General features: G+C 40.6%; 2 protein-coding genes across 4 annotated transcripts; both read right to left on the bottom strand.

Annotated features, from left to right (window-relative positions):
• Positions 1 to 16: 16 nt before the first annotated feature.
• akr1a1a (aldo-keto reductase family 1, member A1a (aldehyde reductase)) lies at positions 17 to 7,070 on the bottom strand. 2 transcript variants are annotated; one of them, XM_041787240.1, is made up of 9 exons: positions 7,033 to 7,070; positions 5,433 to 5,530; positions 5,218 to 5,337; positions 2,907 to 3,058; positions 2,630 to 2,825; positions 2,505 to 2,554; positions 2,277 to 2,426; positions 2,040 to 2,199; positions 17 to 1,711 (listed from the first exon to the last, which is right to left on the bottom strand). In XM_041787240.1, the coding sequence occupies exons 2-9, from the start codon at positions 5,511 to 5,513 to the stop codon at positions 1,646 to 1,648; spliced, it is 975 nt and encodes a 324-aa protein (XP_041643174.1). In that variant the 5' UTR covers positions 5,514 to 5,530; positions 7,033 to 7,070; the 3' UTR covers positions 17 to 1,645. The 2 variants fall into 2 exon arrangements, with proteins under 2 accessions (XP_041643174.1, XP_041643175.1); XM_041787241.1 differs by having other exon boundaries at positions 2,630 to 2,822.
• A 2,258-nt stretch (positions 7,071 to 9,328) lies between these two features.
• On the bottom strand, positions 9,329 to 23,775 carry dnajb5 (DnaJ heat shock protein family (Hsp40) member B5). 2 transcript variants are annotated; one of them, XM_041788110.1, is made up of 5 exons: positions 23,515 to 23,775; positions 22,989 to 23,135; positions 21,973 to 22,252; positions 19,042 to 19,697; positions 9,329 to 11,286 (listed from the first exon to the last, which is right to left on the bottom strand). In XM_041788110.1, the coding sequence occupies exons 3-5, from the start codon at positions 22,181 to 22,183 to the stop codon at positions 11,053 to 11,055; spliced, it is 1,101 nt and encodes a 366-aa protein (XP_041644044.1). In that variant the 5' UTR covers positions 22,184 to 22,252; positions 22,989 to 23,135; positions 23,515 to 23,775; the 3' UTR covers positions 9,329 to 11,052. The 2 variants fall into 2 exon arrangements, with proteins under 2 accessions (XP_041644044.1, XP_041644043.1); XM_041788109.1 differs by lacking the exon at positions 22,989 to 23,135.
• Positions 23,776 to 25,366: the final 1,591 nt, after the last annotated feature.

Below are 25,366 nucleotides of genomic sequence, written 5' to 3'. Positions count from 1 at the left end.
CCCATGATTTACTTAAAGAGGTGAAACTTCCATATATTCTTGATTCATCTCATACAAAATGAAATATTTAAAGACTTTTTTTTGTTTTAATCTTGATGATAACAGTTTACAGCTCACAAAATCAAAAGTCCACTATCGAAAAATAACAGAATATCATGGTAAAGTCCAATTTGTTAAGGTTTCCTGCGCAATCATTCTTAGTCTGGCTCAGTACAAAACCACAATCATGGGGAAGACTTGGCTTTTGTCCAGAAGACTATCCCTGACTCTCCATAAGGAGTATAAGCCACAGAAGGTCACCACTGAAAAGGCAGGCAATTCTCAGGGGGTGAATCAAGGCATTTTCATGGAAAGTTGACTGGAAGGGAAAAGTGATAAGAGAAGGTGCACACACAACAGGGATGAGCTCAGCCTTCAGAGGATTGTCAAACAGCGGATTCATAAACTTAGTGGAACTTCACAACCTGTGGTTTCTGTTTTCACTATCAGCGATGGTTTGAGGTGCCATGTCATCTGCTGGTGTCGGTCCTCTGTGCTTTATCAAGTCCAGAGTCAAAGCTGTAAGACGCCTACCAGGAGATTTTAGAGCTCATCATGCTCCATGTACTGTGAAGCTTTACAGAGACACTGATTTCCTTTTCCAGCAGGACTTAGCACCTGACCATGGTGTTAATGTGTTTCATTGGGCAGCCAACTGGTCTGACCTGAACCCCATAGAGAATCTCTGGGGAAATGTCAAGAGGAAGATGAGAGACACCAGACTTAACAATACAGATGAGCTGAAGGCTGCTCCAACAAATTACTGCGTACATAATTGAGCATAATTTTCAAGAAGGTCACCATTTCTGTATTTCCTTTATCTGACTAATGTTTTGTGATATTCCAACATTTTGAAGAGGGGGATTTTTGATTTTTGAGAGCTGTAATCATGAAGAATAAAAAGTCATGAAATGTTTTAATTTTTACGAGATGACTCTAGAACACATAGAAGTTTCACTTCTTGAATCAAATCACAGGGAAAATAAACTTTTTTTAATGATAATTTTTTTGAGCTGCTCTTTTAACATTAATGATGCACACATAATTATCCTGTGGTAGGTTCATTTTTAGATTTTGAGATATAAATTGTCTTGTTTAGACCAAAGGACATTGCATGCTAGTCTGCTTATGTGTACTTAAACATAATTGCTAATTCTGTTTTGAAAACTAAAAAGAACGTTAAGATTTTTTTTTTTTAGGTTCTGACCATAACTGAATCGTAATTTAAAGTTTTTTTTTATTTTGATAAAGATGCCACTCCTTTTAATATTTCATCTCTGAAAGAACTGGACACCATTTGATCAAAACTCACGAAAGTGCAGAGGCAGTTCTCTTGCTGGCCACAGGGTGTCGCTGTGACAGTGAAGGAAATGACAAATAATTTTCTGTCCTCACTGCAGTTTCACTTTAGAATCAAGGGTAAAGTAAAATTTTCAAGCAACTTTCTTTGCAGACTAAGTGATTTAAAATCATTTAATGAGTGTCATTCATACCATCAAGGATATATAAAGGAAAATTGAAATATTATGTTGTTATGTTGTCTTTACATTTCTCCAATGTTACAACCATCCTTAAAAAGAAAACTTTGCTTTCTTTGTGTATCTCCTCAGTAAGCATCATGGAAGGGGAAATGAGGATGTTCTGCATCCCTCCACACTCTCTTGCCATCTCTCTGTAAAAAAACAAACAAACAATTAGGTTAACCATCATAACCTCATAAAAGGGTTTGTTTACATTGAACATGTGATGATGTTTGACCTAAATTCCTACAGTGCAGCTCTCTAAGAAAGAATATCCCATGAGCATATCAGAGGTTAATGGTGATCTAAAACAGATTGCTGCTTCAGCCATGTGGTGTCATCAGTGAGTCTAAACTCGGCCTGATGTATCTGCTGTAAATTCTGTATATAAGTAAAGGTCATAAGTATTATATCAGCCTTGTGTGGGAGAGAAAAGTCCTCTTTAAAATATTGTGTGCTGTCACAAGATTGATGACTCACCTCCACAGCTGGGACGATGAAGCGCTCATTGCGGTTGAAGGATTCAATCAGCTTCATGTCGTCCTCTGACAGGGAGAAGTCAAACACCTGCAGGTTCTGCTGGATCCTGGAGGGTGTCACGCTTTTAGGTATACACACGACGCCTCGCTGAATGTGCCACCTGAAGAACGAAAGGACAACCTAGCTGTTTGAGAGAGCTTATGATTTACAGTGGGTTTGTGAAAAGTTGTACCTCACCTGAGTATGACCTGAGCAGGGGTCTTGTTGTTCCTCTGGGCAATGACTTCTAGTCGAGGATCCTGAAGCAGAGTTGGTTCACCAGGAGAGGCCCAGGGTCTGTCTCCACTGCCCAGTGGACTGTATGCTGTCACACAAACCGCCACTGACCTGAGGAGGAGGTATGAGCACCGTGAGCACAGTGACCATAACTTAATCAAAACTATGTTTGACTGCATTTAAACAGACCGGCAGTGAGACAGGAGATCTGCCTGAGTCATGTAAGGATGGCATTCCACCTGCAGCACAGTAAAACAGTTCTGAATCAAACATCAGCAACACCTTTTCTAATGTATGTTTCTGTCATATTGTACCTGGTTCACCACAGGTTTGTGCCTGGCCATGCTGATGATGTCATTAGTCTGTCTGGCATTAAAGTTGGACAGTCCTATAGCTCTGACGAGACCTTTATCCACCAGGTTCTCCATGGCCGCCCAGGTATCTCTGTAGTGAGTGTTAGAGTAACAAATACTGCCATCTTCTCGCCGAGGCATCAGCTCTTTCCCCCTGCTGAAACATCCACACACTCATGTGATAGTTGATCCACTTTAATAATTAATAAAGATAAGCTTATTTTGTGCAGCAGCTCACTGAAATGCCATTGGCCAGTGCATGAGGTACAGGTCCAGGTAGGACAGACCCAGGTGGGCCAGACTGGTCCTGCACGCTTCCTCTACATCTTCTGGTTCATGTTTGGTGTTCCACAGTTTGGATGTGATAAACACATCCTCACGACGCAGAGCCTTGAGAGAAAAGCTGATTTAGACTCTAGCATCAATGATTCCCTGCTTTCTACACCCTGGCAACCTTTAACTTTGACACATAACATATGCCTCCTGTCTTAACTCCTTAGTTAATCCTTATCCAAACCCTGACCCCAGCCAGTCATGAAAAGGAATACCTGCACTGCCTCCATCTGAGCATTTTTTACTTATTGTGAATGTTGCTTGTAAGGACACCCAAAAAGTAAAAAAAATGCCCCAAAAATCTGAGATTTTGTCAGCAGGACTCAAATTGTGCACACTGCTGTTAACTATCCCTTGCCTGGCCCCTCATAGTGTGACTCTTTTGAACACTGATTGCACTCTATGTCTGTAGGTTATTTAGAGAAAGCTGACACAACAAAACCTTAACTCAAGCTCCACTTGTCTGTTTTAGATATATTTTTTTTTAGTTATTTTTATGCTTGAAGCCTCTGCCCTGGGGCCTACCTGTCACAATAAAAACTGCATAAATATTCACCCCCTTTAAAATGACTGACCTAATTCAACAGAGGCCCAACCAATCGGTGCCGCTAGTCTCACAATTAGTGAAACAGGGATTGCTTGAGTGCAGTGAACGTGTCTCAAGTATTATAGTATAAAGACACCTGTGTGTGGAAGCTCCAGTCTGGTCAGTCAGTATTCCTGGCTACCATTACACCACGAAGACAAATGAACACTCCAAGCATCTCAGAGAAAAGGTTATTGAAAATTATAATTAAGGGAGCGGATGGTGTTAGTAGGTGTCAGGCAAAGTGACTAAGAGCAAGCTGCAAAAGCAGCTTTTTGTTTAAATTTTCCAAAGCCATAAATCTGAAATATGGAGACATCTAACTGTCAGAAGGCAGTGGGAAATTATTTTGGGTAAAGTTATGCATATACAGGACAAATCATCATTGTGATAAGATGCCAATTCGTCTACAGAAGGTGTGAAAAACTAGACCAAAAAAATAAGTACCCTAAAGGCGCTTTAAACTGCCAAAAATAACAAAATCTGTAGTCCTAGCACAAACTCCATCTATTTATAAAAAGTGATGGAGTGTAAAATATCAGAACAAGTCAAGGGATTTATGGTTGAAACTGCCTACTTAAAGCGGACATATTATGCAAAAATCACTTTTTCAGGCTTTTCTAACACAAATATGTGTCTCTGGCCTGTCCACAATCCCCTAAGGTACCAGAAAAATCCATTCCCCCCTCCACCTCTCTTTCTCCACCTTTCAGAAAATGCGTGCTGAAACAAGACGTTCTCAGATTTTATACCTAGTGACCTCACATGGGGCATAAGCACCCACCCCCAGGTTTGGTTTGCCCTCCCCCACCTGGAGGAAAGTTCTGCCCTCCTCTACTGACCATCCCAGCTACCAGCTGAGATGCTGGATAGCTCAATGGGTTACCCTGCTGACTATGGTCAGGGATATTGATGGTTTGAGTCCCAGTCAGGTCCTAAACTTCAGATAAAAGTGTCTGTAACATCAGGAGTGCTGCATCCATTTCCCATGAGGGGTGTGGTCAGGGGCAGAGTCAGACAGCTAATTATCATTTAAAGCCACAGACACAGAAATGGCTCGTTCTGAGAAGTGCTGAAACAGACGGTCTTTTAGACATGCAAAAATCCAATACTGGAGTGTTTTTTCAGCAATAAACTTCACAGACATGTTCTGGGGACCCCTGAGACCACTATAAACTTGACCTGAAAGGGTAAACTATGTCTCCTTTAAGTACTGTCTAGCTAGATCAGACAGAAGGCCCGGGTTCGAGTCAGACCTGTTGCTCCTTTCCCTTATGTCATTCCCCACTCACTCCAGACTTCCTACTCTATCCTCTGCCCTATGTAAATCAATCAAACTTTATTTTCATAGCACTTTTCTTACGAAAATAATGTAGCCCTAAGTGCTTTACACATAAAAACAGCAGAATTAATAAACATAAACGATCACAACCTCCCTACTCTTAATCTATGCACAAGGTTGGAAAATATGTCATAAATAAAGGGCTTGTGAAAAAAGGACACAGATGACTGATGACCCATTGTCTTTGATTCATAAATAAAGTTGTAAATGGTGAAAAATGTATCTCTAAAAAAAGAATACAGGAATAATTAACTCATAATCAGTTTCATTCAAGAATAAATTCCTCACCTTCCCTGGACCGACCCTGGCAGCCAGAGCGTCTCCCACCTCCTGTTCATTGCTGTAGGCAGCAGCACAGTCGATGTGTCTGTACCCACAGTCTATCGCTGCCAGCACAGCCTGCTTCACCTGACAACACATGGTTCAGACAAAAACAGCATGATTATCATTTCACAAACTCCAGAAATGAGGTTTGTCTCACAAACAGAGCTTATTATCTCTACCTGGCCTGGAGCGCTCTTCCATGTGCCAAGGCCGACCACGGGCATCTTCTGTCCCGTAGAGAGAGTCACGAAGGCGCTCATGTTTCAGATCTGGAGCTCTGATGGGAGGAAAGACAGTGACAGAGTGTGTGAGGTGATAACATGTAGACTCCTATAGAAGCAGGCCAGTCATCATGACTAAGTCCTAATAGTCTGTTACTGATTCACACTCACATCTGAATTCATTAACTCCTGCACTAAAAGAGGGGATGTGTGTGTGTATACTCCCCACAAAGCAGTAAGCATCATACATGCACTGAAAAATGTTAGATCACAAAAACAAAGGGAGAAGTATCTGAATTTCAAAATAATCCAGCAATATCAAGAAATGTATGTTTAGAACTAGTGGAAATAATAACCGTCAGAGGAATCCACTGTGATGAATGAACTATTAGCTGGTACATTTGTCAAAAAAGTATTTTTTTTACATATGAAGGGCAATTTTATGCTTGTATTTATTGTAGCAGTGGTGTTTAAATCTGGCTAAATACAGAAGAATTCACATAGAAATGCCATAATAATAAAAATAATAAAAAAACTAAACCTGACCCAATGTACTTGCACAATAAATCTGATTTAAAGAAAGACTCAAATTAAGAATTATGTGGGCAGAAGAAACACTTCATGCTGTACTTAATAATCTGCTGTGTGTTGCGTTGTGGGCTTCATATGTTATGACACAGATAAGATCATTTCTAAAAATCAATGAAAAACAGTAACTTTTACCTATATATGTTTATCAGAAAATATTGATTTCTTGCAACTGTAGTCAAAACAAACCAAACTTAGCACAAAAAGTAAGGAAATGTGTGTTTGGTAGATTATTTCTTTGTTGTGACAATGCTTCTTGGCAATCAGTCTTATACCTCTGGAAAGCCTGTTCATTTCCCTTTTAAATGGTGCCACATTTGTAAAGAACATGCATTTGTGGGATGAGGAGCAGCAGGCCTGCAGAGCATATTTCCTTACTTTTTGCTTAGTTTATACAGACTGCTTATAAAATGTAAAGGAGAAATATTCTCCTGAGATAATTAAGCAAAAAAGTCCCACAAAGATGATTTATTCTAAACTTAAACACTCTGGGGGTCAAGAAAACAGACATCATCAGGCTGAAATAAGCATGTTTTGCTTTGATTTAAGCAATTGCATCTTAATGTTCTTCCGTGTAATCCAGCCTGAAAGCAAACAAACTACAAATTTCTGATGACCTGGTTTTCCTTTTTCCATTTTTCACCTCTAGGCTGAGATTCAGTGAAGTTTTAAACCCTCTGTGAACCCAGCCTGACGCCCAGAAATAGCTGATACAGGTATATTGCATCAGTCACAGTGTGGTGATACTGCAGCATATCTCACAGCTTTTCCATGCTCTATTAATTGTCTGCTATATCCCCAACATGTGACACACTCACAGAGCTTGCAGTGGTTTCACATGATCAGCCTGTTAACACAGATCACCTGTTTCCTGACCCAGAAGAACAGTGAAGAACAGTTTGACTAAAGTTAAAAGCAACACACAATAAGTGCTGAAATGTCTTTTTAAAATACACACTTCAGTTCCTACCTGCGATCACTCTGCTAAATAAGTCGGCTGAGGATCCGCCTGGATTTGAACAGATCCAGGTCAAAGTCTGCCTTCATTTGTTTATCTGTAACTCCAACTGATGGAAAACATCCAAACTCCATTTACACAAAGTACACAGATGCACATGCTTTACCAAAAAACTACCATACAAGTTCTCAAAGCTTTACTTACCTGCTTTAACTAGCTTCTAAGGTGTAATAGCATGTTAGCACCGTATTTAAGATTTGAAATGTATTAGTTGTATGAAAAAGTTTGTTTAGAACAGCTGATATAATATCCTTGATTACATCATGCTCATAATTGGGATTTTTTGACAAATACCTTTTTGTTGAAGTGAAAATAGATTTCTTCAAAGTAATGTCAGTTAAACAAAATGTAAGGTAAAATAAGTGGTTGCACAAACATTTGCCCCCTTTAAAATGACTACCCTACGTAATTCAACAGAGGTCCAGCCAATAGATGTTAGTAGACTCACATTGGTGAAATGGGGATCACCTGAGTGCAGTGGATGTGTCTCAAATAATTGTAGTATAAAGACACCTGTGTCTGGTCCAGCCTGGTCAGTCAGCATTCCTGGCTACCATTACACCATGAAGACAAAAGAACACACCAAGCATCTCAGACAAAAGGTTACTGGAAAGTAAAAGTCAGGGGATGGATACAAGAAAAAAAAAAACCTCCAAGGCAGTGTCCCCCAGAGCTCATTAAAATCCATCGTCAATCAATCATCACTCAAACTGAGTGAAAAGGAGACACAAAGACACCTATGACTACTCTGAAGGAGTCATAAGCATCAGCAGCTGAGATGGAAGAGCCTCTGCATACAACAACTGTTACTGGGTTCTAGAGTTCGCCAAAAGGCATGCAGGAGACTCCACGGTCAAGTGGAAGAAAGTTTTTTGATCTGATGAGACCAAATTGGTGCTTTTTGGTCATCAGACAAGAGAAACTACAGTTTAAAAGAAACGACACATTTGGCAGACTTGTTCTGGGGAAGACAGTTCCTCAGAATTACCTTGGAGCTGCCACTGCAAATGCATGATCACAGATGATCTGAGAAGGCTGCAAAAACAAGGGCACAGTTATTCTGTTATGTATGTAGGAGCCTGGCCATGCAGGGCCTTCTCTGTGATTTATATAGTCTTGAAATTTGTCCCGAGCTTAAATGTAAAACAGTGAGCAAAAACTGGAGTGTTGTGGGAATGACAACCACTATGTGTTAAAAAACCCTAGCTGTGTCATTTTGTACAAATAGTAGGTGTAATATAGAGGGCTGAGTGATGCCAGTGAAGAGAGAGTTGCAGTAAACTCACTGGTAGAAGATTAAGGTATGGATTAAAAGTTCACTGCGTTTGGCTGTTAGTATGGCCTTGATTTTTGCAGTGAATAAAGCAGAACTGAACCAGCTTAGTGGTACAGAAATATGTCTAAATGTAATATGTAACATCTACTCTGAAAAGGTTTCATTTCACACCAAGGCTTTAATCTCTTTAACTCTCCAAATAACCTAATGATAGATGTTTGTATTTTCCTGCTAATAATAGTCATATAATGTTCACCTTGCAAAACTGTTACATATTTCCTTTAACCTGCATGTCATAAATCGACCACTCTGTTTTCATACAGTAAATAACTGAATGTAAGTTGTTTCAAACATTATTTAATACCAAAATGCATAGTAAAGGTTAAACCATGACTGGAAATTAAGGACTTAAATGTCATTTAAATCACATGGCTTTGCAGTAAGAGTGCTGGTACTATGCTAGACATGCAGATGAATGAAAAATGAAACCCCCCAATGTTGTGCAACTTAAGATGTATATCAAGCAAGCATGGGAAAGACTCCCTCTTTAGTACTTTAATAATTAGTGTCTTCAGTCCTTAGATGTTTACGGTGTGTTAGAAGAGAAGGCGATGGAACAAAGTGATAAACATCCTTCTGTCCCAAGTATTTCAGAAAGTACTGCAGGAATCAGAATGTGTTTAAAAATGTTTCTGTTTGAACATTTATCACAGTTATCTTGTCTTTGTGCTGCGTTCAACTGAGTTTAAAGGTAATTGGAAATCAGTGTATTTTACTTTGGATGACATTTTACACAGTGGAAGTGGGGTTTGTACATGTTATATGACTTTAAATGTACCACCTTGTGGTTTAAAAACATACTTTCACACTTTATTTAACGGATGTCTGTCTTTGCAGACAGAAGACAAAATCATTTATATTCTTTGGTAGGTGATTAATCCCAGGAAAACAAATCAACATGAAACAACAGTGTTAAGTTCACACAGTTGGTTTATTTGTTTCCAAAAGGTCATAAATATGTTAAAATGCACAGAAGCAGAGTCAGTCTCTCAGCAGCAGCACACGTACATTCTGATTTTTCATAAATTCCAGCTTCTCATTCTCTGAGATTCAGGATGCTCTCACACTCAGACACATCAAGTCCATCCCATCATCTCATAGTTTGTCAGTTATTTCTAACAACATAAAAGTGCTTTTATCCACATTTTGCATTCAAACATTTGTCCTACAAGATATATATGACCTCACAGGTCTGTTGGCATAAATCACACTTATAAATATTTCTTATTTGTACTGTAAAGTACAGTAGGAAGAGCCGAGGAGAGCTTTAGAGCCCCCTACAGCTGACACACAGAACAGCTGCTGCAAAAATATAAAACCTGCCCAACCGGGGTCTCTACTGGAAAACAGATGGGAAGTTTGATGTACAGATGTTACCTATGACAGAAGCAATTATTAAATCACAAACTAAAGACTCATTTAACCAAATGTAGATCCTTTAGGGGTCTACTTTTGGCACTGCTCACAGTAGCACCGAGACACTGCCTTTAAATGGCACGAGAGAAAGCAGAATATACAGCAGAGCTGGCTTTCCCAGAGAAATCTTCACTTTTTATAGTGGATGTAGGTTCCTCTGGGAAATCCAGCCTGTGCTTGTACGGCACTTTACAGGGATAAACTGGCTAAATGCATCAGTTAAGTAAAAATGGTCTTTGCTTACATGAAATACAACTTTCAAAGTTGTATTGCTTACTTGGTATTTTTCACCAGATACCAAAGGTAATGTTTTAACACAGCATTGGGCATCACCTGTTGTGCACTTTTCATGGCTGGCTTTCTATATTACAGTGTGACCTGTGTGTATGTTCACATGTGTGGTATAACATTGGGCTAAGGCACCTTGATGTCCCTCATATGGCGAGCTAAGCTGATATTTTTGAGCAGCCACAAGGCTCAGATGGAAAAGCACCTTTATAATGTGCAGATTGTATTAACCAAGCTTACACTGCTGTTAGTGTGATTGTCTGTCCCATATTTTCCCAATGAAGCTGAGATATTATTTGGAGTGATGAAGGAGTCTAAGTGGCATTGCACACATCAGAAAACAACTAGTTTTAGGGGCGACGGGTCTTATCGAATAGTTAACAGCCTGCAGAATAACAGTGTAACACTCACTCAGACCAAAAGCATTAGAACTTTGCTCTTAACACACTGAAGCTGCTGGTACACCCAAGGATAAAATAAATAATCCTATTTGAAACTTCCTTTGGAAAAAAGAATAATCCTGGGAAAGAAGTGTCTTTTAAAAAATATCTCAACCTTCATCCTATCACAAAAAGTCAAGGATCAGAGAGTCTGACAGCATAGAAAACCACTGATAAATCCGTAAAAAACAGAGTTAAGAAAAGACCATTGGGTAAAAGACACGATTGTGCTAAGCCCATCCTCAGCACCACTCCACTGCTCCAAGCTTGTGTGTATTTGTGTGCCAAAACAAACAAATAAAAACATCCTGATACTGCCATTCATGTTGGAAATCTTCCCTCATCCACCCACCAAGAAGACCCTACAAACAGCAGACTTAAATGCTGAGTGCCTTAACACAGAGTGGGGACTGGAAGTGGAAGAGAAACTACAATAAAGTCAAAAATATGGCACATAAAGGAGGTGTTGGTGTGTTGTAGTTAATGTGAGTATTATGACTGGGGAAGATGTTGTCTGATGATCTCTCGGGACTGCGGGGGGATCCTGTCGGGAAAACGGACGGAAAACTCCACAATGAGGTCACCGCGCTGTGACGGGTTCTTTGGGAAAGGCAGGCCTTCCCCCCTGACTCGCTTCACCGTTCCTGGCTTGATGATGTCATGACACGGGAGCGAGATGATGCGGTTATCCAGCGTGGGAATGCTAACTGTGCAGCCACACAACGCCTGCAGGAGAGAAGAGTACATATGGTTAATATTTTTAGTAGCATTGAAATACCAAAGCCATGAATACACTTATGAGCTAATGTTTCCACCAAGAAAGAACTGAGCTTATCTTTCCTCTGAACATATTTTGTCTGTGTTACATGTGCGTTTTGAAAGAAAAAGATTAGAAGTAAATCTTTCCGGTGAGTTGTTTTGGTCTTGACTTCAGTGCTGTGGGGTCCACAGATCAGCACAGGGAACAGGTCCAATAGGAAAACATGACTTGGCAGAGGAAAGATTTTCCTGTCTTTGTGAGTGTGTAGGTGGAAGGAGTGTGTCCAATGTTGAAGGGGCTACACATTGCACAGGGGGCTAATTTTAGCAACAGCCTCATAGCGGGGGCTAATGAAGTGAGGTTGGAATCGGCTGAGCTTGTAAATAGTTGGAGCGCTTGTCAGATGGGCTGGCAAGACAAGAAGAGGGAACACACAAACACTCCTGCAAAACACACACTAAACCTCACCTCCTTATCACAATGCCTGGTGAATCCAGGCAGAGCGTAGCAAGCGCTAAACTAAACATGGAGGCCTGTGGTGGTTATCTCGACTCCACAGGCTTTCCAAAGAGCATCACCTGCCAGATTTACACTGAATAAAAAGAACTATTTAAATCCACAACTCTATGAATGAACATCCTGGCCAATAAAATGTTTCTTATATAATGCATTAGTAAGCAACTGTTAGAAAAGGAAGTATTGAATAAATACTTAAAAGCTGTAGAGAGGCAGATGGAGAGAAGATACAAACGTTTGAAAAAGTTAAGGTCAAGAAAGTAGGAAGAAATAAAAGACTAATAGCGACCAAAAATACTCAGTTAGAAGAACAGCTCATTTCCCCTAATCTCCAGCCAGTTTTCTACTCATAGGTCATTTTTGCCCACAAAAGTACTACAAAAAAGAAAAGAAATAGCACTAATATACTGTAGCTACTTAACTTCCTCCAGCACATACTGGGTAAGTCAAAAGACTTGTGGCTCTTGGAAGCACAAACAAACCATAACAAACTCTAATGGACTAAACCAGACAGCTTGTTCAGCCATGCTAGCTACCCTGTCAAATGCTTATGTCACCAAACTAACAGACCTTTAAAAGCCATGCTGATGTGGTGGTGCTTAGCAGGTATTAAAAACACTGTTCACAAAAATACTTTAGTTTGTTGTGCTTAGACAGTCATGTGAGCTGTTCTGTCTTACGCCAATATGGTTTAATACTCAGTGATTTCATGCCAAGTGGCAGCCTCCTGTCCAGAAAAATGAAGCTAATGTGGAAGTGCAAAAAATTGCAATACGACGAGTGTGACTGATTGGCGTGATTGTTTGACAAATAGCTTGACAGGCAGACGCTACCTATCTGTCAACCAGAAGGCTAGCTAGCTTAGCTAACAGGAAGTCGAGCTCAGTAGGCGGGCTCTTGTCTGCCATTAGGTTGATCCAAAGTTCGGTTTAAACAACAATTTAAATATGGAAGCCACCGCGGATTGGCTTCAAAAGCTGTTTGAGTCTGCCTATTGAAATCAAATGACTGACGTCACACAGGTTTTGTCCAATTTTTTTAACAGTCTACATTTCATGCTAATGCAGGTACAAAACCACCATTTCCCAATTTTTTTGAGCATGTTACAAGCTAACACAGTCATATTTTCCTCTCTTGTATTCCTACATGGCTAAATAGCAGTGTTGACATGTTTAAGTTTAGCAAGTAACTATTGAGCATACAAATTCAGCGTGTCACAAGCTAACAGTCATAATAGCCTCTCTCTTAATAATAATAATAATAATAATAATAACTTTATTTATAGATCACCTTTAAAAACAAGGGTTTACAAAGTGCTTTGACATGGTTAACAACAAGAGCAAAGCAACTAACTAGAGACAGAGACAACAGAACGATACCCAGAAACATCCACAGAACCCAAAAGTTCAAGAACAGAAAACATGATCAAGATAATAAACTAATAGCATCAATACGTAGATGTCTCAGATACCAAGTAAACCATGATATCATAACATCATTAGTGTGCAGGCATTGTAACCATACAACTAAGACATCAATGATCATAAGAGCACAGGCATCATAGGTACCATAAAAACAAAAAAAAAACATAGTAACCAAGGCAACACAGGAACCCAGCTACACAGGTTGACACCAAGAGGACCAGAATGCAAGAGTGTGCAGTTAAAAGGGACATAAAGAGGTAAAAAATGAGAGAAATAAAAACATTAAAACGAGGGTAAAGGCAATCAGACGTGATAAGAGAAACAGAACAAGAGCCAGTAAAAATGGTAAATTTGCAATGAAGGGGGAAAATCTGTTAAAGATAAAGCTCTATACAAACGAGGCATTAAAACTGATCATTTGAGAGCAAAAGCAGAAAGAGAGCAAACAACAAAATGGACAGAAACATCAAAGGATTAGGTAAAAAATGAAATGAAATAAAAGAAGAGTAAAAATAGGAATAAATCTGCTAAAAGATTAGAAACAAATTAAACTATTAGAACCAATTAAAAAGATGACATCACATAAAAGCAAGTCTGTAAAAATGTGTTTTAAGAAGTGGTTTTAAAGAACTGACTGTCTACCAACATGGCTTAATCACAGTGTTGACATGCTAAAGTTAAGCATGTAGATATTAACCTTTTTTTTTTTTTTTTTTAAGCATTTTACAAGCTACCACATTCATGTTAGTCTCTGTCTTGTCCTCTAGGCTTAATAGCAGTGTTGAAAGTTTGGCAAGTAGCTATTGAGCATAACATTGTACCATGTTACAAGCTAACACAATCATTTTGGCCACTCTTTTGCTGACAAGCTTCTTACATGGCTTAGTAACAGTGTTGAAAGTTAAGCAAGTAGCTATTAAGCACAACATTTTTGCATGTTACAGGTTACCAAAGTCATGTTAGCTTCTCTGTTATATACTAACATGATTTGAAAGAAGTGTTGACATGCTAAAGTTAAGCAAGTGGCTATTAAGCACACATTTTTAGCATGTTACAAGCTAACACAGCCATCTAAGTTTCTCTCGTCTATTCTAACATGGCTTAATAGCAGTAATGAAAGTTTAGCTAGCAGCTATAAGCACAAAATTTTAGCATTTTACAAGCTAATACAGCCATGCAGTCTTTTCTCTTGTAGCTATTCTAACATGGCTCAATAGCAGTGTCGACATGCTAAATGTTAGCAAGCTGCTATTAAGTAATTTCTTTTACATTTTACAAGCTAAAACAGCCATGTTAGTCTATCTTGTATTCTAACATGACTTAATAGCATGCTTAAGTATAACAAGTAGCTATTACACACAAAATTTTAGCATGTCACAAGCTATCACAGTCATGATAGCTGCTCTGTTGAATGCCAGTGTCACCATGATTACAGTAGACCTACATGTCTTACCAGAGCTAAAGCTTGGATGAAAAAAAGAAAAAAACATAAACAAGATAATTCAGTCAGCATTTCAGTCATACCAAAGTATGACTGCACAATACAGCCTATTGTGTATCGTATGTTTAACATCAAGTTATGAGAATGGACCCTTTATGTGCTGTGCATTCCCATCATTTGACCATATATAATTCATCTTTATTTCAGTCCATCTTGTGACATCTATCAGGTATGGTTAATTAAAAAGGAAGTTGAAAAAGACCTTGTGGTGAGAAAGAACAGCAATTCTGCTATTTTGTTTTATCTAGCCTACTTTTAATTAGTATTATGAATACAAGTGCTTCACACATGCTGGGAATTGGTGCTCAAACAGATAACGTCCCTTGGCTCTGTGCTGTTCAAGGCTAACTTTTTGATGGATCAGGTTTCCCTCTCAAGTTTTTCCAAAAACATGCCAGCTCTTATCTCAAACCCTATGAAGGCAGCCAGACCCTCATGATGTAAGGGCGATTAGGCCTGTAATGGCACGTGCTTAACCTCTGACACTCAGTCCATGTTATTACATGACTTTAATTGTTTTAAGATTGCTGCAGGATTTTCTTGTCTGGTCTGGTGTTTTCTGTTTTTTTTTTTTTTTTTACAAACAGGGATGGACATGTGGAGGCTTGAAATCCACTAAACAGAGCAGCTGTTTCAGAGGACAGACAGAGATTTTCAACCATGACATCAGCCCTCTCTTACAAACTACATACATTAGGAGGTGATTTAGCCAATCACTGTGATTGAGACTGGGGCTCATCCCCTCATTATAAACAGTTCCATTCACTAACACGAGTCTTACACACAGAGACAGGTTGCCATGACGCTCGACACACACTGATGCTGATCTGAGGGCCCACTGATTGCATAAGCCTCAGCTCAGACACCATAGCTCTGGAGACACAAACTTACTCATGTACTCTTTGATTTGCTGTACTTGTCTGATTGCTCTGTAGAATGTACTAGTTTATTCCTTTGTTCCAAATTCTCACAGTAGTTATTGCGTTTTTGTGCTTATGTGTTAGGTAGTCCTTTTTGTTGAGGCCTGTATAATATGAGGAAAATCTGCAATGTGCTATAGTGTAGTTTAATACAGTGATGGCAAGACATGCAATAATTATTAGTTAAAATTTTAACTAGAACTTACAGTTGCTATTGGGTTGCACAGAAACATCAGTTTAACATCGATATTGGCCAATATTGGCCATTCACAAACATTGCCATCTGACAAATAATGTGGCATGAATAGATACTGTAACAGATACCAATATCTATCTGTAGGGTCCAATCAATACTATGACAGAACTTGGTATATCTAGTTGCTGAATTAAAAAAAAGACTTTTACAGGGCAGAAGAAGTTACCAGTTAGACAAACTGATTTGTCAAAGTTAGAGAAAAAGTTTAACACCAAAAGTGATGAAAAAAACATCAGTACTGGCATCGGCTAAATTGTTACGTTAAACACTGGCCTCAGTCCTAACTTTAGGTGCATCTCTCTTTTCTATGTCATCCTGCTATTTGTCATGTTTAACACAGAAAAGCCCCACTTGCCCAAAACTCCTGAAAACGTCCTGAATTTACCAGGGTGAGCTGCATGTGTAAATGCAAATATCTGAGTTTTTAACCTTGATTTTACCCTGAATTTTTCCTGCTAGACCCCAAATATTCCCCCTGTCAACCCCAAGTAAGGAAGGGGGAAATTTCTTTCCGTGAGAGACAAGCAAACCAGAATTTCTTATGGGTAGGTTACCCTAAAATTATTGCATGTGTGAAAAGTGCAAAGTGGTGATTGTAACACACTGTCTCTCCTGAGCTAAAATTAGTTCAACAGTAGCAGACATGCTGTTCTTTTGCAGCCACACTTTTTCTACCCTGTTCTCTCCTTCTACAGCCATTGGACTAATTAACCTTTTAGTGGCCACAAGCAAATCTGAGAGTGGCTAAACATAAGCAGGGACATCATCCATCTGGCCAGTCAAACAGAGGTAATGCATGGCACATATATCCAGGTTTCCAATGTTTGTGGATGTGGAAGTCAGTGCATTGTGTGAAAACAAAAAAACTTGCATTGTTATTCATTGCAATAAAGTATTTTTTAATGTGTAAATTTAGCATTTTCATGTGTCATTGAAATTGTGATTTATTTAGCAACCTTGACTTAATCCATATATTTTAGGGGGTAAAGGGGTGGGGGGCTTTTTATGTTTATTGATAGGAAAACGGAAGAGTAACAGAAAAAACTAGGTGGAGATTGGGGGTTGACATGAAGCAAAGTGACTACAGTTGAAGATCAGCCTGAGGATGCTGCACCAAAGGTTATAGTCTCTGCATATGAGCTGCATGCTTTAACCACTGAGATAAAACAGCACTCTGACTATACCTAATCTGTGATTGTCCAATGCACTAGTTACCATTGTGTTTTGAACTGAACCTATTTGAACCAGTTAAAAAAAATCTAATGCTCTGTTGCTCCCATTGTTTCAGAACCTTAGTACTAATAGTTTATACACCATTCTTGAAACAGCAGAAACAGAGTTCTTAACTTTACCTTCACAACCTAATGGCTACAATTAAAGCCAAAGTGTGTTTGAGCACGATAGGCAGTGTTAACAGGAGTTAGCGGCGCACTGCCACAAAAGATTCCTGCAGACTGCAGAGGAATCATTAATGCCAGAACGAGCAGCCTATAAATCCAGGTATAGGCCAGTTTCGGCAAAATCAACCTGTCAAATTTGCACTAATCTCTCTAACTGCTCTTGATTGCTGCCACAGTGAAGACACTGAAAAAATGAAAGTTGGCTCTGGATGTGACACTTAAAGGTTCAAAGCTTGGTCAGATAGAATGGGCTTTAGGCAAAAATGAAACACAGCAAGGGAATCCTATGATATTGAAGTCCTGAAAGCCTTTTTCCCTTTGTTTTTTGTTTGTAGAATGCGGACGTCTTTAGTCTCTTGGCTGGTAGAAGACAATCACCTATGTGGCTGTGTTATATTATCTACCAGTGCATTGCATAACATTTGGCTTACCATATGTTGCAGGTTTTCTGGTGTGCAGCGTGTATTCCTGATGCTGTGTTTTACTGCAGCATCACATCTTCAGGGAAGCCAGGCAGTGGAATATGAGCTCTTATTTGCTTTGGATACTGAATCATCTGACCCACTTCCCTGCTATTCCCCGGATACCCCCCAACCCCCATTCTTATCCCTCCTTCTCTCCCCCACCGCGTCTTTTGCTGCATCACACTAAGTCTCTTATCTGTGTGCTGTAGGAGCAGAGGACTTAGCTGTGGGAGTTCTGCAGCAAACCAAATCACTGTGCGAGTTTGATCAAGCACCATCTTCTGTTTAATGCGACTTAACAAAATCTAATGTTCTCCTATTATCTAGGCTGTCTTCATGGCAATGCTGTGAGCAGGTTACTATGTTTCATGGTGAATAACTTCTGAAGAGATTTCAGCAGAGAGTCGGTTCTGCTTTTAGAGAAAAAAAAGCTCAAAATTGGTTTGAATGGAGCACAAACAACCCCCCCTGACATCTCCAACTCTTTGAGAACACCTGCCATTAAGCACGCCATGTGGAGTGCAGGCCACTGAGTGGAAGTGCTATTAGTAACATTAAAGCTTGTATAATTCGTAGACAGAGCAGAGCCACGCTGGACCCGATGCCCTTGTAGGAGCAGCTAATTAAATGTCCTGCCAATCAAAGTAATAGCAGCCTGGATTGTCACCACTGTCACACTACAATCCATCTTTAAATGTGGGTGTGTTTGCAAATACGCTCGAAAGATGCAAGTGTGTAAGCCTGAATGCATGTCTGTGTCTGTGTGTGAACCTACTGGGATGTTTATGTATATTTATTCAGACAGCAGCGCAGAACAAGTGAGGATGATGGTTCCACAGCAGTCACACAAGGACAAGACATTCCTGCTGCCTCTCTCGCACTGTGGTGGCAGAGACGCTGCTGTTCACTGATCCTGCCCTCCAGCAACAAACACACAAATACACTCACACCTCAAAGGCTTTGAGACCACCTACCAGGGACATAATCCTACTCTGAAATTATAGTGACACTTCTCCACCCTATCCACTGTTTGACCAGGTCTAAACAACAGCCACTGTTTGGATATTCATGCAGAACTTTGCAGCTCTATGAATGCATTAAAATTCCTGCCTGGTTTGCGTCACTGGGTATCAAACACACAACCTCAGCAGCACTATGCATTCATCAAAATGCAGAGCTGTAGTAAAGAGAGAAGAAAGAGAGACCAGAGGATTATTAGGTAAAAAAGGGGCATACTCACCTCTTTCAAGCTGATCTTGCAGTTAAAAATTACATTGGAACCGTCTCTTTTGAAGTGGGCATGCCCTTTGTCTTTGAGCACAAATGCTATGTCAGCAGGAATGTTCTCAGGGGTCTCGTCACCCTCCTTTGGGAAGGTGATCTTGGTTCCCTCCTTCCAGCCCTTCTTGATGACAATGTTGAGGATCTTGTCCTCTGTCCTCATGCTCCGCCCGTCTGGGTTCAGCCTCCGCCGGGTGATCTTCATGCGTTTGGTGCAGCCATGGAAGATCTCCTCCAGGGAGACCTTCAGCTCATGGACCACTGGAGGGTCCTGCTGCTTCCGCCCAGTGCTTAGGCGCTCTGATGGCGCCCCTCTTCTCCTGCGCCCCTCCCCTGGGAAGCCATTATTCATCCCGCCGGGAAAGCCAAATTGTCTCCCAAAATGGGAGAAAGGGTCGTCCTCATCCACGTCCATGTCCTGCTCGTTGTCGTGGTCGTTGTGAAAGGAGAACCCATTGGAGCGGCTGTGGCTCCGGTTGGAGCCAAAGAACATGTCGAAGGGGTTGGAGCCACCAAAGAAGGAGGCAAAGGTGGCGTGGGGGTCTCCATGGAAGGTGTAGTGGTACGTCGAGCTTCCTGGAGCACCTGAGGAGCTACTGCCTCCTGTCTTCAAACCTGAACGAGAGAAAAGAACCAGAACGTGAGACCTCTGAGGCACATGCAAACACCCACTAGCTGAAAAACACTCATTTTTCTGAACTCAGAAACCAGGCTCTGGACCCTGTTCACATGAGACTGGTGCTGGTAACAGCGCAGAGAAGAGTGGAGCCCACGTGGGCAGGAAAAATCCCACAGCATCACTAATCTTCAAACAGCTCTGCCAGCGGAGGAACTCATAAAATACCAGGTCACTCTGTCCAACACGCTCACATTAATACACACAATAGCACATACACACCTTTCAACGGAGACACATGCACAAAACACCCACACAAGCAAACTACAGCAGTCGCTGCTATTCATAACTCAACCACGTAATGATCTTAAGCCATCTGTCTGTCAGCTATCACACGCACGCACAAACATGCACTCTTTTGTGCAAATACTACACTAGCAGCTGAGGAAGACTGTAAGTTATTAGAGCTTGTTGACAAGTAAAGGTAACAATGGATAATCCCACACATGCCAGCACAGTAACACAGACATGAAAACATGGAGGAGACACTTTTATTACTTCAATAACTGCAGACCAGCACATTGATGGTAGATGTTCAGTGTCCCTGAACTATTTCATTAACAACTTAATACATCAGAAAGTCTTTATAACAATGCCTTACTGACAAGATGCTAATTTTGACTGCTATTATTAATTTTTGTTTTGGTCTTAAGGTTAAGTGCTCATTAGCTGTAGTCATATTTAAGTCATTTTTACCCTTTTAAGTCTTAGTTAGGGCTGTTAGTCTTGGTATTCTGAAGTAATCATGATTAATCGCACCTAACCCATTTAAAATCCCCCTATTTAGCATTTTGAACTGTTTTTGTGTCATTTTGGATTTGTCTACTGTCATACACTAAAAGTAACTGACTTCCTATTTGGATACAGACCTCCTTTTTAGGTAGACTGAAAATATCATTATGATCTTAACCACAGAAAAGGGAAGTTGTTATGGATTGAAGATTAAATAAAAGAACATTAAAAAGGTTCAGATGACTTTTAACTTGTCCACTGAGCTATCTGTGCATTTTTTAAGTAAAAATGAGACATTAAAGGGATATTTTGATAAATTTTTAGTTGGGTTACATAAAGTAATTGGCAATAATAGTGGCATTATCCTCCCAAGATATCGGTGAATGTTGCCCCTTCAAGCAGGACATGTTTGGAGAAGCTAGGCTTTACAGTGTAGCAGACAGGGGCAGTTTCACTGTGTAATTTAGCGAGTTTAAGGTAAAAAAAATGGGCCAAAAAACAATGTTGACTCAATTCTACGCTGCATCAAAAATGTTTGAACGTTTTATATTTCACCCAGAAAGCCTCTGTGTTTGGCACAAACAGCTGTTCAGATATACTGAGGTGGAAGAACATGTAGCCGGTTGCAAAAGCTAGCATTGCAAAATAGTGCCAAACACAGAGGCTTTCTGGGTGAAAAATAAGATGCTCCAAAATTTTTGACATAGCATATAATTGAGCCAGCATTGTCTTCTGGACCTTAAACTCGTTAACTTACACAGAGAAACTATACCCATCTGCTACACTGTACAGCCTAGCTTCCCCAAGCACATCCTGTTTGAAGGGGCAAAGCGCTCTGAAATCACTGGAGGCTAATGGCACTGCTGTCGCCAAGCACCTTGGAAAACCAAACTTCAAAAATACTGAAATATCCCTTTTAGGAGTAGTGATGGACTTTAGTTTTTACATCACTGTGGCTGCAGGGTTAACCACAATTAAAAAAATAGTGCACTTGTTGTGGACCTTCATTAATCACAATTAACTAGATTTATCTTGACAGTCCTAGTTTTAGTCAAGGATAATAAATAAAAGCCCTTACATTTTAGTCTCTACTTTTAGTCAGAACATTAATTTTCTTTGCCTGAACCTGGTGCCAAATCATACCAGTGTTCTGTGCACCTGATAAACCTGGGATCTCTGCTGTCTACAGCTGAGAGGCAGAAGATCTACAGATGCATTGTGTTATGATGGATTTACCCACAGTGGAAGAATATCATGGATTTTTAAATGTCCAGTTAAAACGTAACTACCTTTAACTCAATTTAGTCTTCTTGACAAAAACTAAACTTACTTGCCATCAGAGTTTCAGACATCAGAGATTCATTTTAGCTAGTCTTTGTCTCGTCACTCATTGAATAAAGGTAGACTAACAATTTAGTCATACTTTTAGTCTAACACTGCTCAACACTCTGAGACAGATCATGACCCCTCCCTCCTCCTCACCTTCCTCTCCCAGCTGGTCATAGACCACCCTCTTCTTAGGGTCACTGAGCACCTCATAGGCCTCTGCTATCTCCTTGAACTTCTCCTCTGCGTTGGCGTCCTTGTTCTTGTCGGGGTGGAAGCGCAGGGCCATGCGACGGTACGCCTTCTTGATCTCCTCCTCGTTGGAGCCCTTGGGGATCCCTAGGGTCTTATAGTAGTCCTTCCCCATGGCTGCACTCACGCATACAATCTCAGGACAGGGACCCCCCTGGTGTTTGCCTCAGGCCGTGGTCAGTCACTGGTGAGAGACAGAGCTTCTTTTAGTTAGTTTATATTTAAAATTTTTATAACACCCCTCCCAGATAGATGCTGACCAGAGCAAAAGCCTATTTCTGCCCTGGCAGAGGAGCAGTGTGAACTCAGTGCTCCCCTAAAGAGTGAAGCCTATTAGTGATGGATGGAGATAAGATAGAAGAGTGCTGCTTTACTATCTGTTGCTATGGCGATGCTGCACTGATGTAGAGTCCGGCAGTGTAGAGGAATCCCCTCTTCTGCTTTTTAAACCCAGCTTAGCAGCTATTTTAAAAGCTTCTTTAAAAAAAATTGTGTTAATTTAACAGAGCTGTCTTAACTAGTGGCTGGCTCTATGGATGATGTGTGGTGTTAAACCAGCTGGACAGACACACAGCCTGTCAGACAGCTTAGACCCTTCACTGAAACACTGCGGTGCCTCGAACAGGATACAAAGATCGTGTGTTGGCCCAAGAGAGCACACAAGTCTCTAAAAATCCGGCTCCCTCCAACAATACGATGTGATTCGAGAGGAAAGAGCCCTCTGTAGAAGGCATGACAACTGAAAAACACAAGTCATAGGCGCACAAAATGCACCAACAATACCAAATAAACCCCAGAGATAGATATGGCCATCTTAACCCGGACCATTAACATGAAAGGTAGACTCAAAGCCGCACGCGCGACCGGGCAAACGCGAAAAGAAGGAAAGACGAGGAAATGGTTAGAAGAAATTATCCTACCAGAAAGCCCAGCAGTTTCAGGGGGAATATTACGCCAACATGGTCCAGCTTCTTTCTCTCTTGTTGTGTGCCTGCTCCCCGGCACTGCTGGGTCCTTATAAATTGACGTCAGGACGCCGGGAGGATCACAGCAGCCTCTGAAATAAACTGGTGACCAAACACTGAGCTGCATCTGACGTTTCAATGGAAAACCTCGGACAACTGCCCATAGGGGCTAAAACCCACATATACACCACCACAGAACCACAGCTGTTAATGTGACAGAGCGAGAATGACTGAAAGAGAAAACAACGCTAGAAAAGTTTATTTTGGTTCGTTTTAATTGGTGTTAATTTTCCATTCTCTCAAAATGTGACAATAGGCTTTTAATTTGATTGGCTGTTACGAGATTAACACCAACTCTATTTTCTCATTGTTTGAAGCCTGAATTTACTATCATCCATGATCAATTTCTCCCCTCTGCAGATTAAAACATGCTCCAGTGTCTGCTGCAAAAAACTGCCATAAAACGTCAATATTTCCTCACCGAGCCCACAGCCTTGAGTCCGATGCTGCTTCTCCTGCCGTCGTCTAAAAAATCCGCTTGAAGACTGTAGAGCAAACCCAGCCCCTCTCCACCAGCAGCAGCAGCTAGCCAGCAAGCAAGAAGGGCTCTTTGTTCAAGGTCTGTGTCCTCAAAAACACTCCCAGAGTTACATGTAGGAGGAAGTTTTAATGAAGAATTAAGAAATGTAGAAACTGGTCACATTGCTTTAATTCTCTCCTTCTGCAGTGGTGGAGGCATGCAAGTATGTAGGGGGCTGTAAGTCCACTGTTCGGGGAAACAGAGTCATATTAGGAGAGAGAGAGAGAGAGAGACAGTTCAGATAGCTGACAGGAGAATAATCACCTGATAGAAATTCTGTATATGTGTGCGTGATCGTGCAGTCGTGCCTGCTTTGGGTTGGTATAAACACCTCTGAGTCATGTGCTGACTCCAAACACACACGCGTTTTATCTTCTGTCTTTGCAAAGCCTTGTGAGTTTTTCATAGCCATAACCAACTTTCTTAACAAAAATACCCAAACTGACCCATGCTTTAGCCCCAAATTTAGTTGTTGGCCCAGAATAGCTGGCCCTGCCCTCAACCCTGACCCTAGTCCAATGTGCCAAATACCCTACCCTTACCCTCTGCTACAGATACGTTCCAAAACAACACAGCTAAAAACACCACATGCACCATTTTTCAGAACTATAACCCCCTTTTGACCCCTGAAATCTAAACCTTAACCTTAATCTATCCATCCTAGAAGGAACATTGGCAAAAAGAGAGGTGCCATTCTTGCTGTCCCCTAATCCTGCAGTTTTGAACAGGTTTTAAAATCAGAACACTTCTTGACTCTAGGTTTGTTATGTTGCTTCTAAATGTACTGAACACAGAATAAATTAGCATAATTTTACTATGCACCAAGCTACAAGCAAAAAAATATTTAAACATGAATGCTTTATGCCCTTAAAGGTGACATATGATGCCATCTTTCCACCTTTAACAGTCCTTTTAACCTTGCAAAGCCAATGGATTGGCCAGATTCCAAGTCTGTCATCAGGGGATCCACTGCACAAAGCCTCAGTCTGAAACTTTTATTCTTGGTCTGAGAATGGATTGACTAATCAGCATCATTTGTGAAGAATGAGGTGGTAGCAAAAGGTGTGGTTTTAGTTGTACTTTACACACTATAGGATTTTAAGCCCAATTCAAGGCTAGATTTGCCTCCCTGATGATTGTGGGGGCGTATCCCGTGTGTAGGCTCGTCGCAAACGATTATTTGTCACGATTATTTTACTGCCCAAAATCACGTCAAAGCCCTCCAGACCTAGAATTGTAAATATTTAACACCTTTGATTCTAGGTCCTTATGCCTCTGACGTAATACCCACAACAACCAATGAAAGCGGGCCCTAGTGGGTAAACAATGGCAGCTGGTGAAGCCATTAGCTCGGATATAGCTATAGGATCTATGCAGATGACATCAGGCAACAGCAGAGAACCCCAGATGGGGGCATGAAGTGATTTCTGCATAGGGGGACGCTATTAAAATGCCAATATTTTGTGCTGTTTACAACTGTGTCAACCATTCAAAGTGGGGAAAAAAACGTTCTTACACTATGGTTGGTCAAGGGTCGTCCAGTGTCCATAAAGTGGTCCAGCTTGGCTCATTACAGTTTGCCATGATTTAGCACATTAAACCCTAATCTCACCTATGTTTCTTCAGCTAATGTCCATTCAGCCGTGCTTGTTGAAACAGCTACCCTGTTTCACATTTAAGAACCGTTTTGTAGAACAGGCTTGTTTATGAGTGGCACATCATTACTAGGTTGCTAGCCCCACCAGGATTATTT

The sequence above is a fragment of the Cheilinus undulatus genome, linkage group 5 (assembly GCF_018320785.1).
Source record: "Cheilinus undulatus linkage group 5, ASM1832078v1, whole genome shotgun sequence".
Taxonomy (NCBI): domain Eukaryota; kingdom Metazoa; phylum Chordata; class Actinopteri; order Labriformes; family Labridae; genus Cheilinus; species Cheilinus undulatus.
This window is presented reverse-complemented; position numbering and strand designations above follow the sequence as displayed.

What these genes read in the sequence shown, in the direction of transcription:
- dnajb5 (XM_041788110.1), bottom strand. Translation starts at nt 22,183, where the DNA reads ATGGGGAAGGACTACTATAAGACCCTAGGGATCCCCAAGGGCTCCAAC. An exon ending in TGACCAGCTGGGAGAGGAAG is followed by an intron (nt 19,698 to 21,972) that starts GTGAGGAGGAGG and finishes TCTCTCGTTCAG; the next exon opens with GTTTGAAGACAGGAGGCAGT. An exon ending in GCAAGATCAGCTTGAAAGAG is followed by an intron (nt 11,287 to 19,041) that starts GTGAGTATGCCC and finishes TCTCTCCTGCAG; the next exon opens with GCGTTGTGTGGCTGCACAGT.
- akr1a1a (XM_041787240.1), bottom strand. Translation starts at nt 5,513, where the DNA reads ATGAGCGCCTTCGTGACTCTCTCTACGGGACAGAAGATGCCCGTGGTC. An exon ending in ACAAACCTGTGGTGAACCAG is followed by an intron (nt 2,555 to 2,629) that starts GTACAATATGAC and finishes ACTGTGCTGCAG; the next exon opens with GTGGAATGCCATCCTTACAT. An exon ending in CCTGCTCAGGTCATACTCAG is followed by an intron (nt 2,200 to 2,276) that starts GTGAGGTACAAC and finishes TTCGTTCTTCAG; the next exon opens with GTGGCACATTCAGCGAGGCG.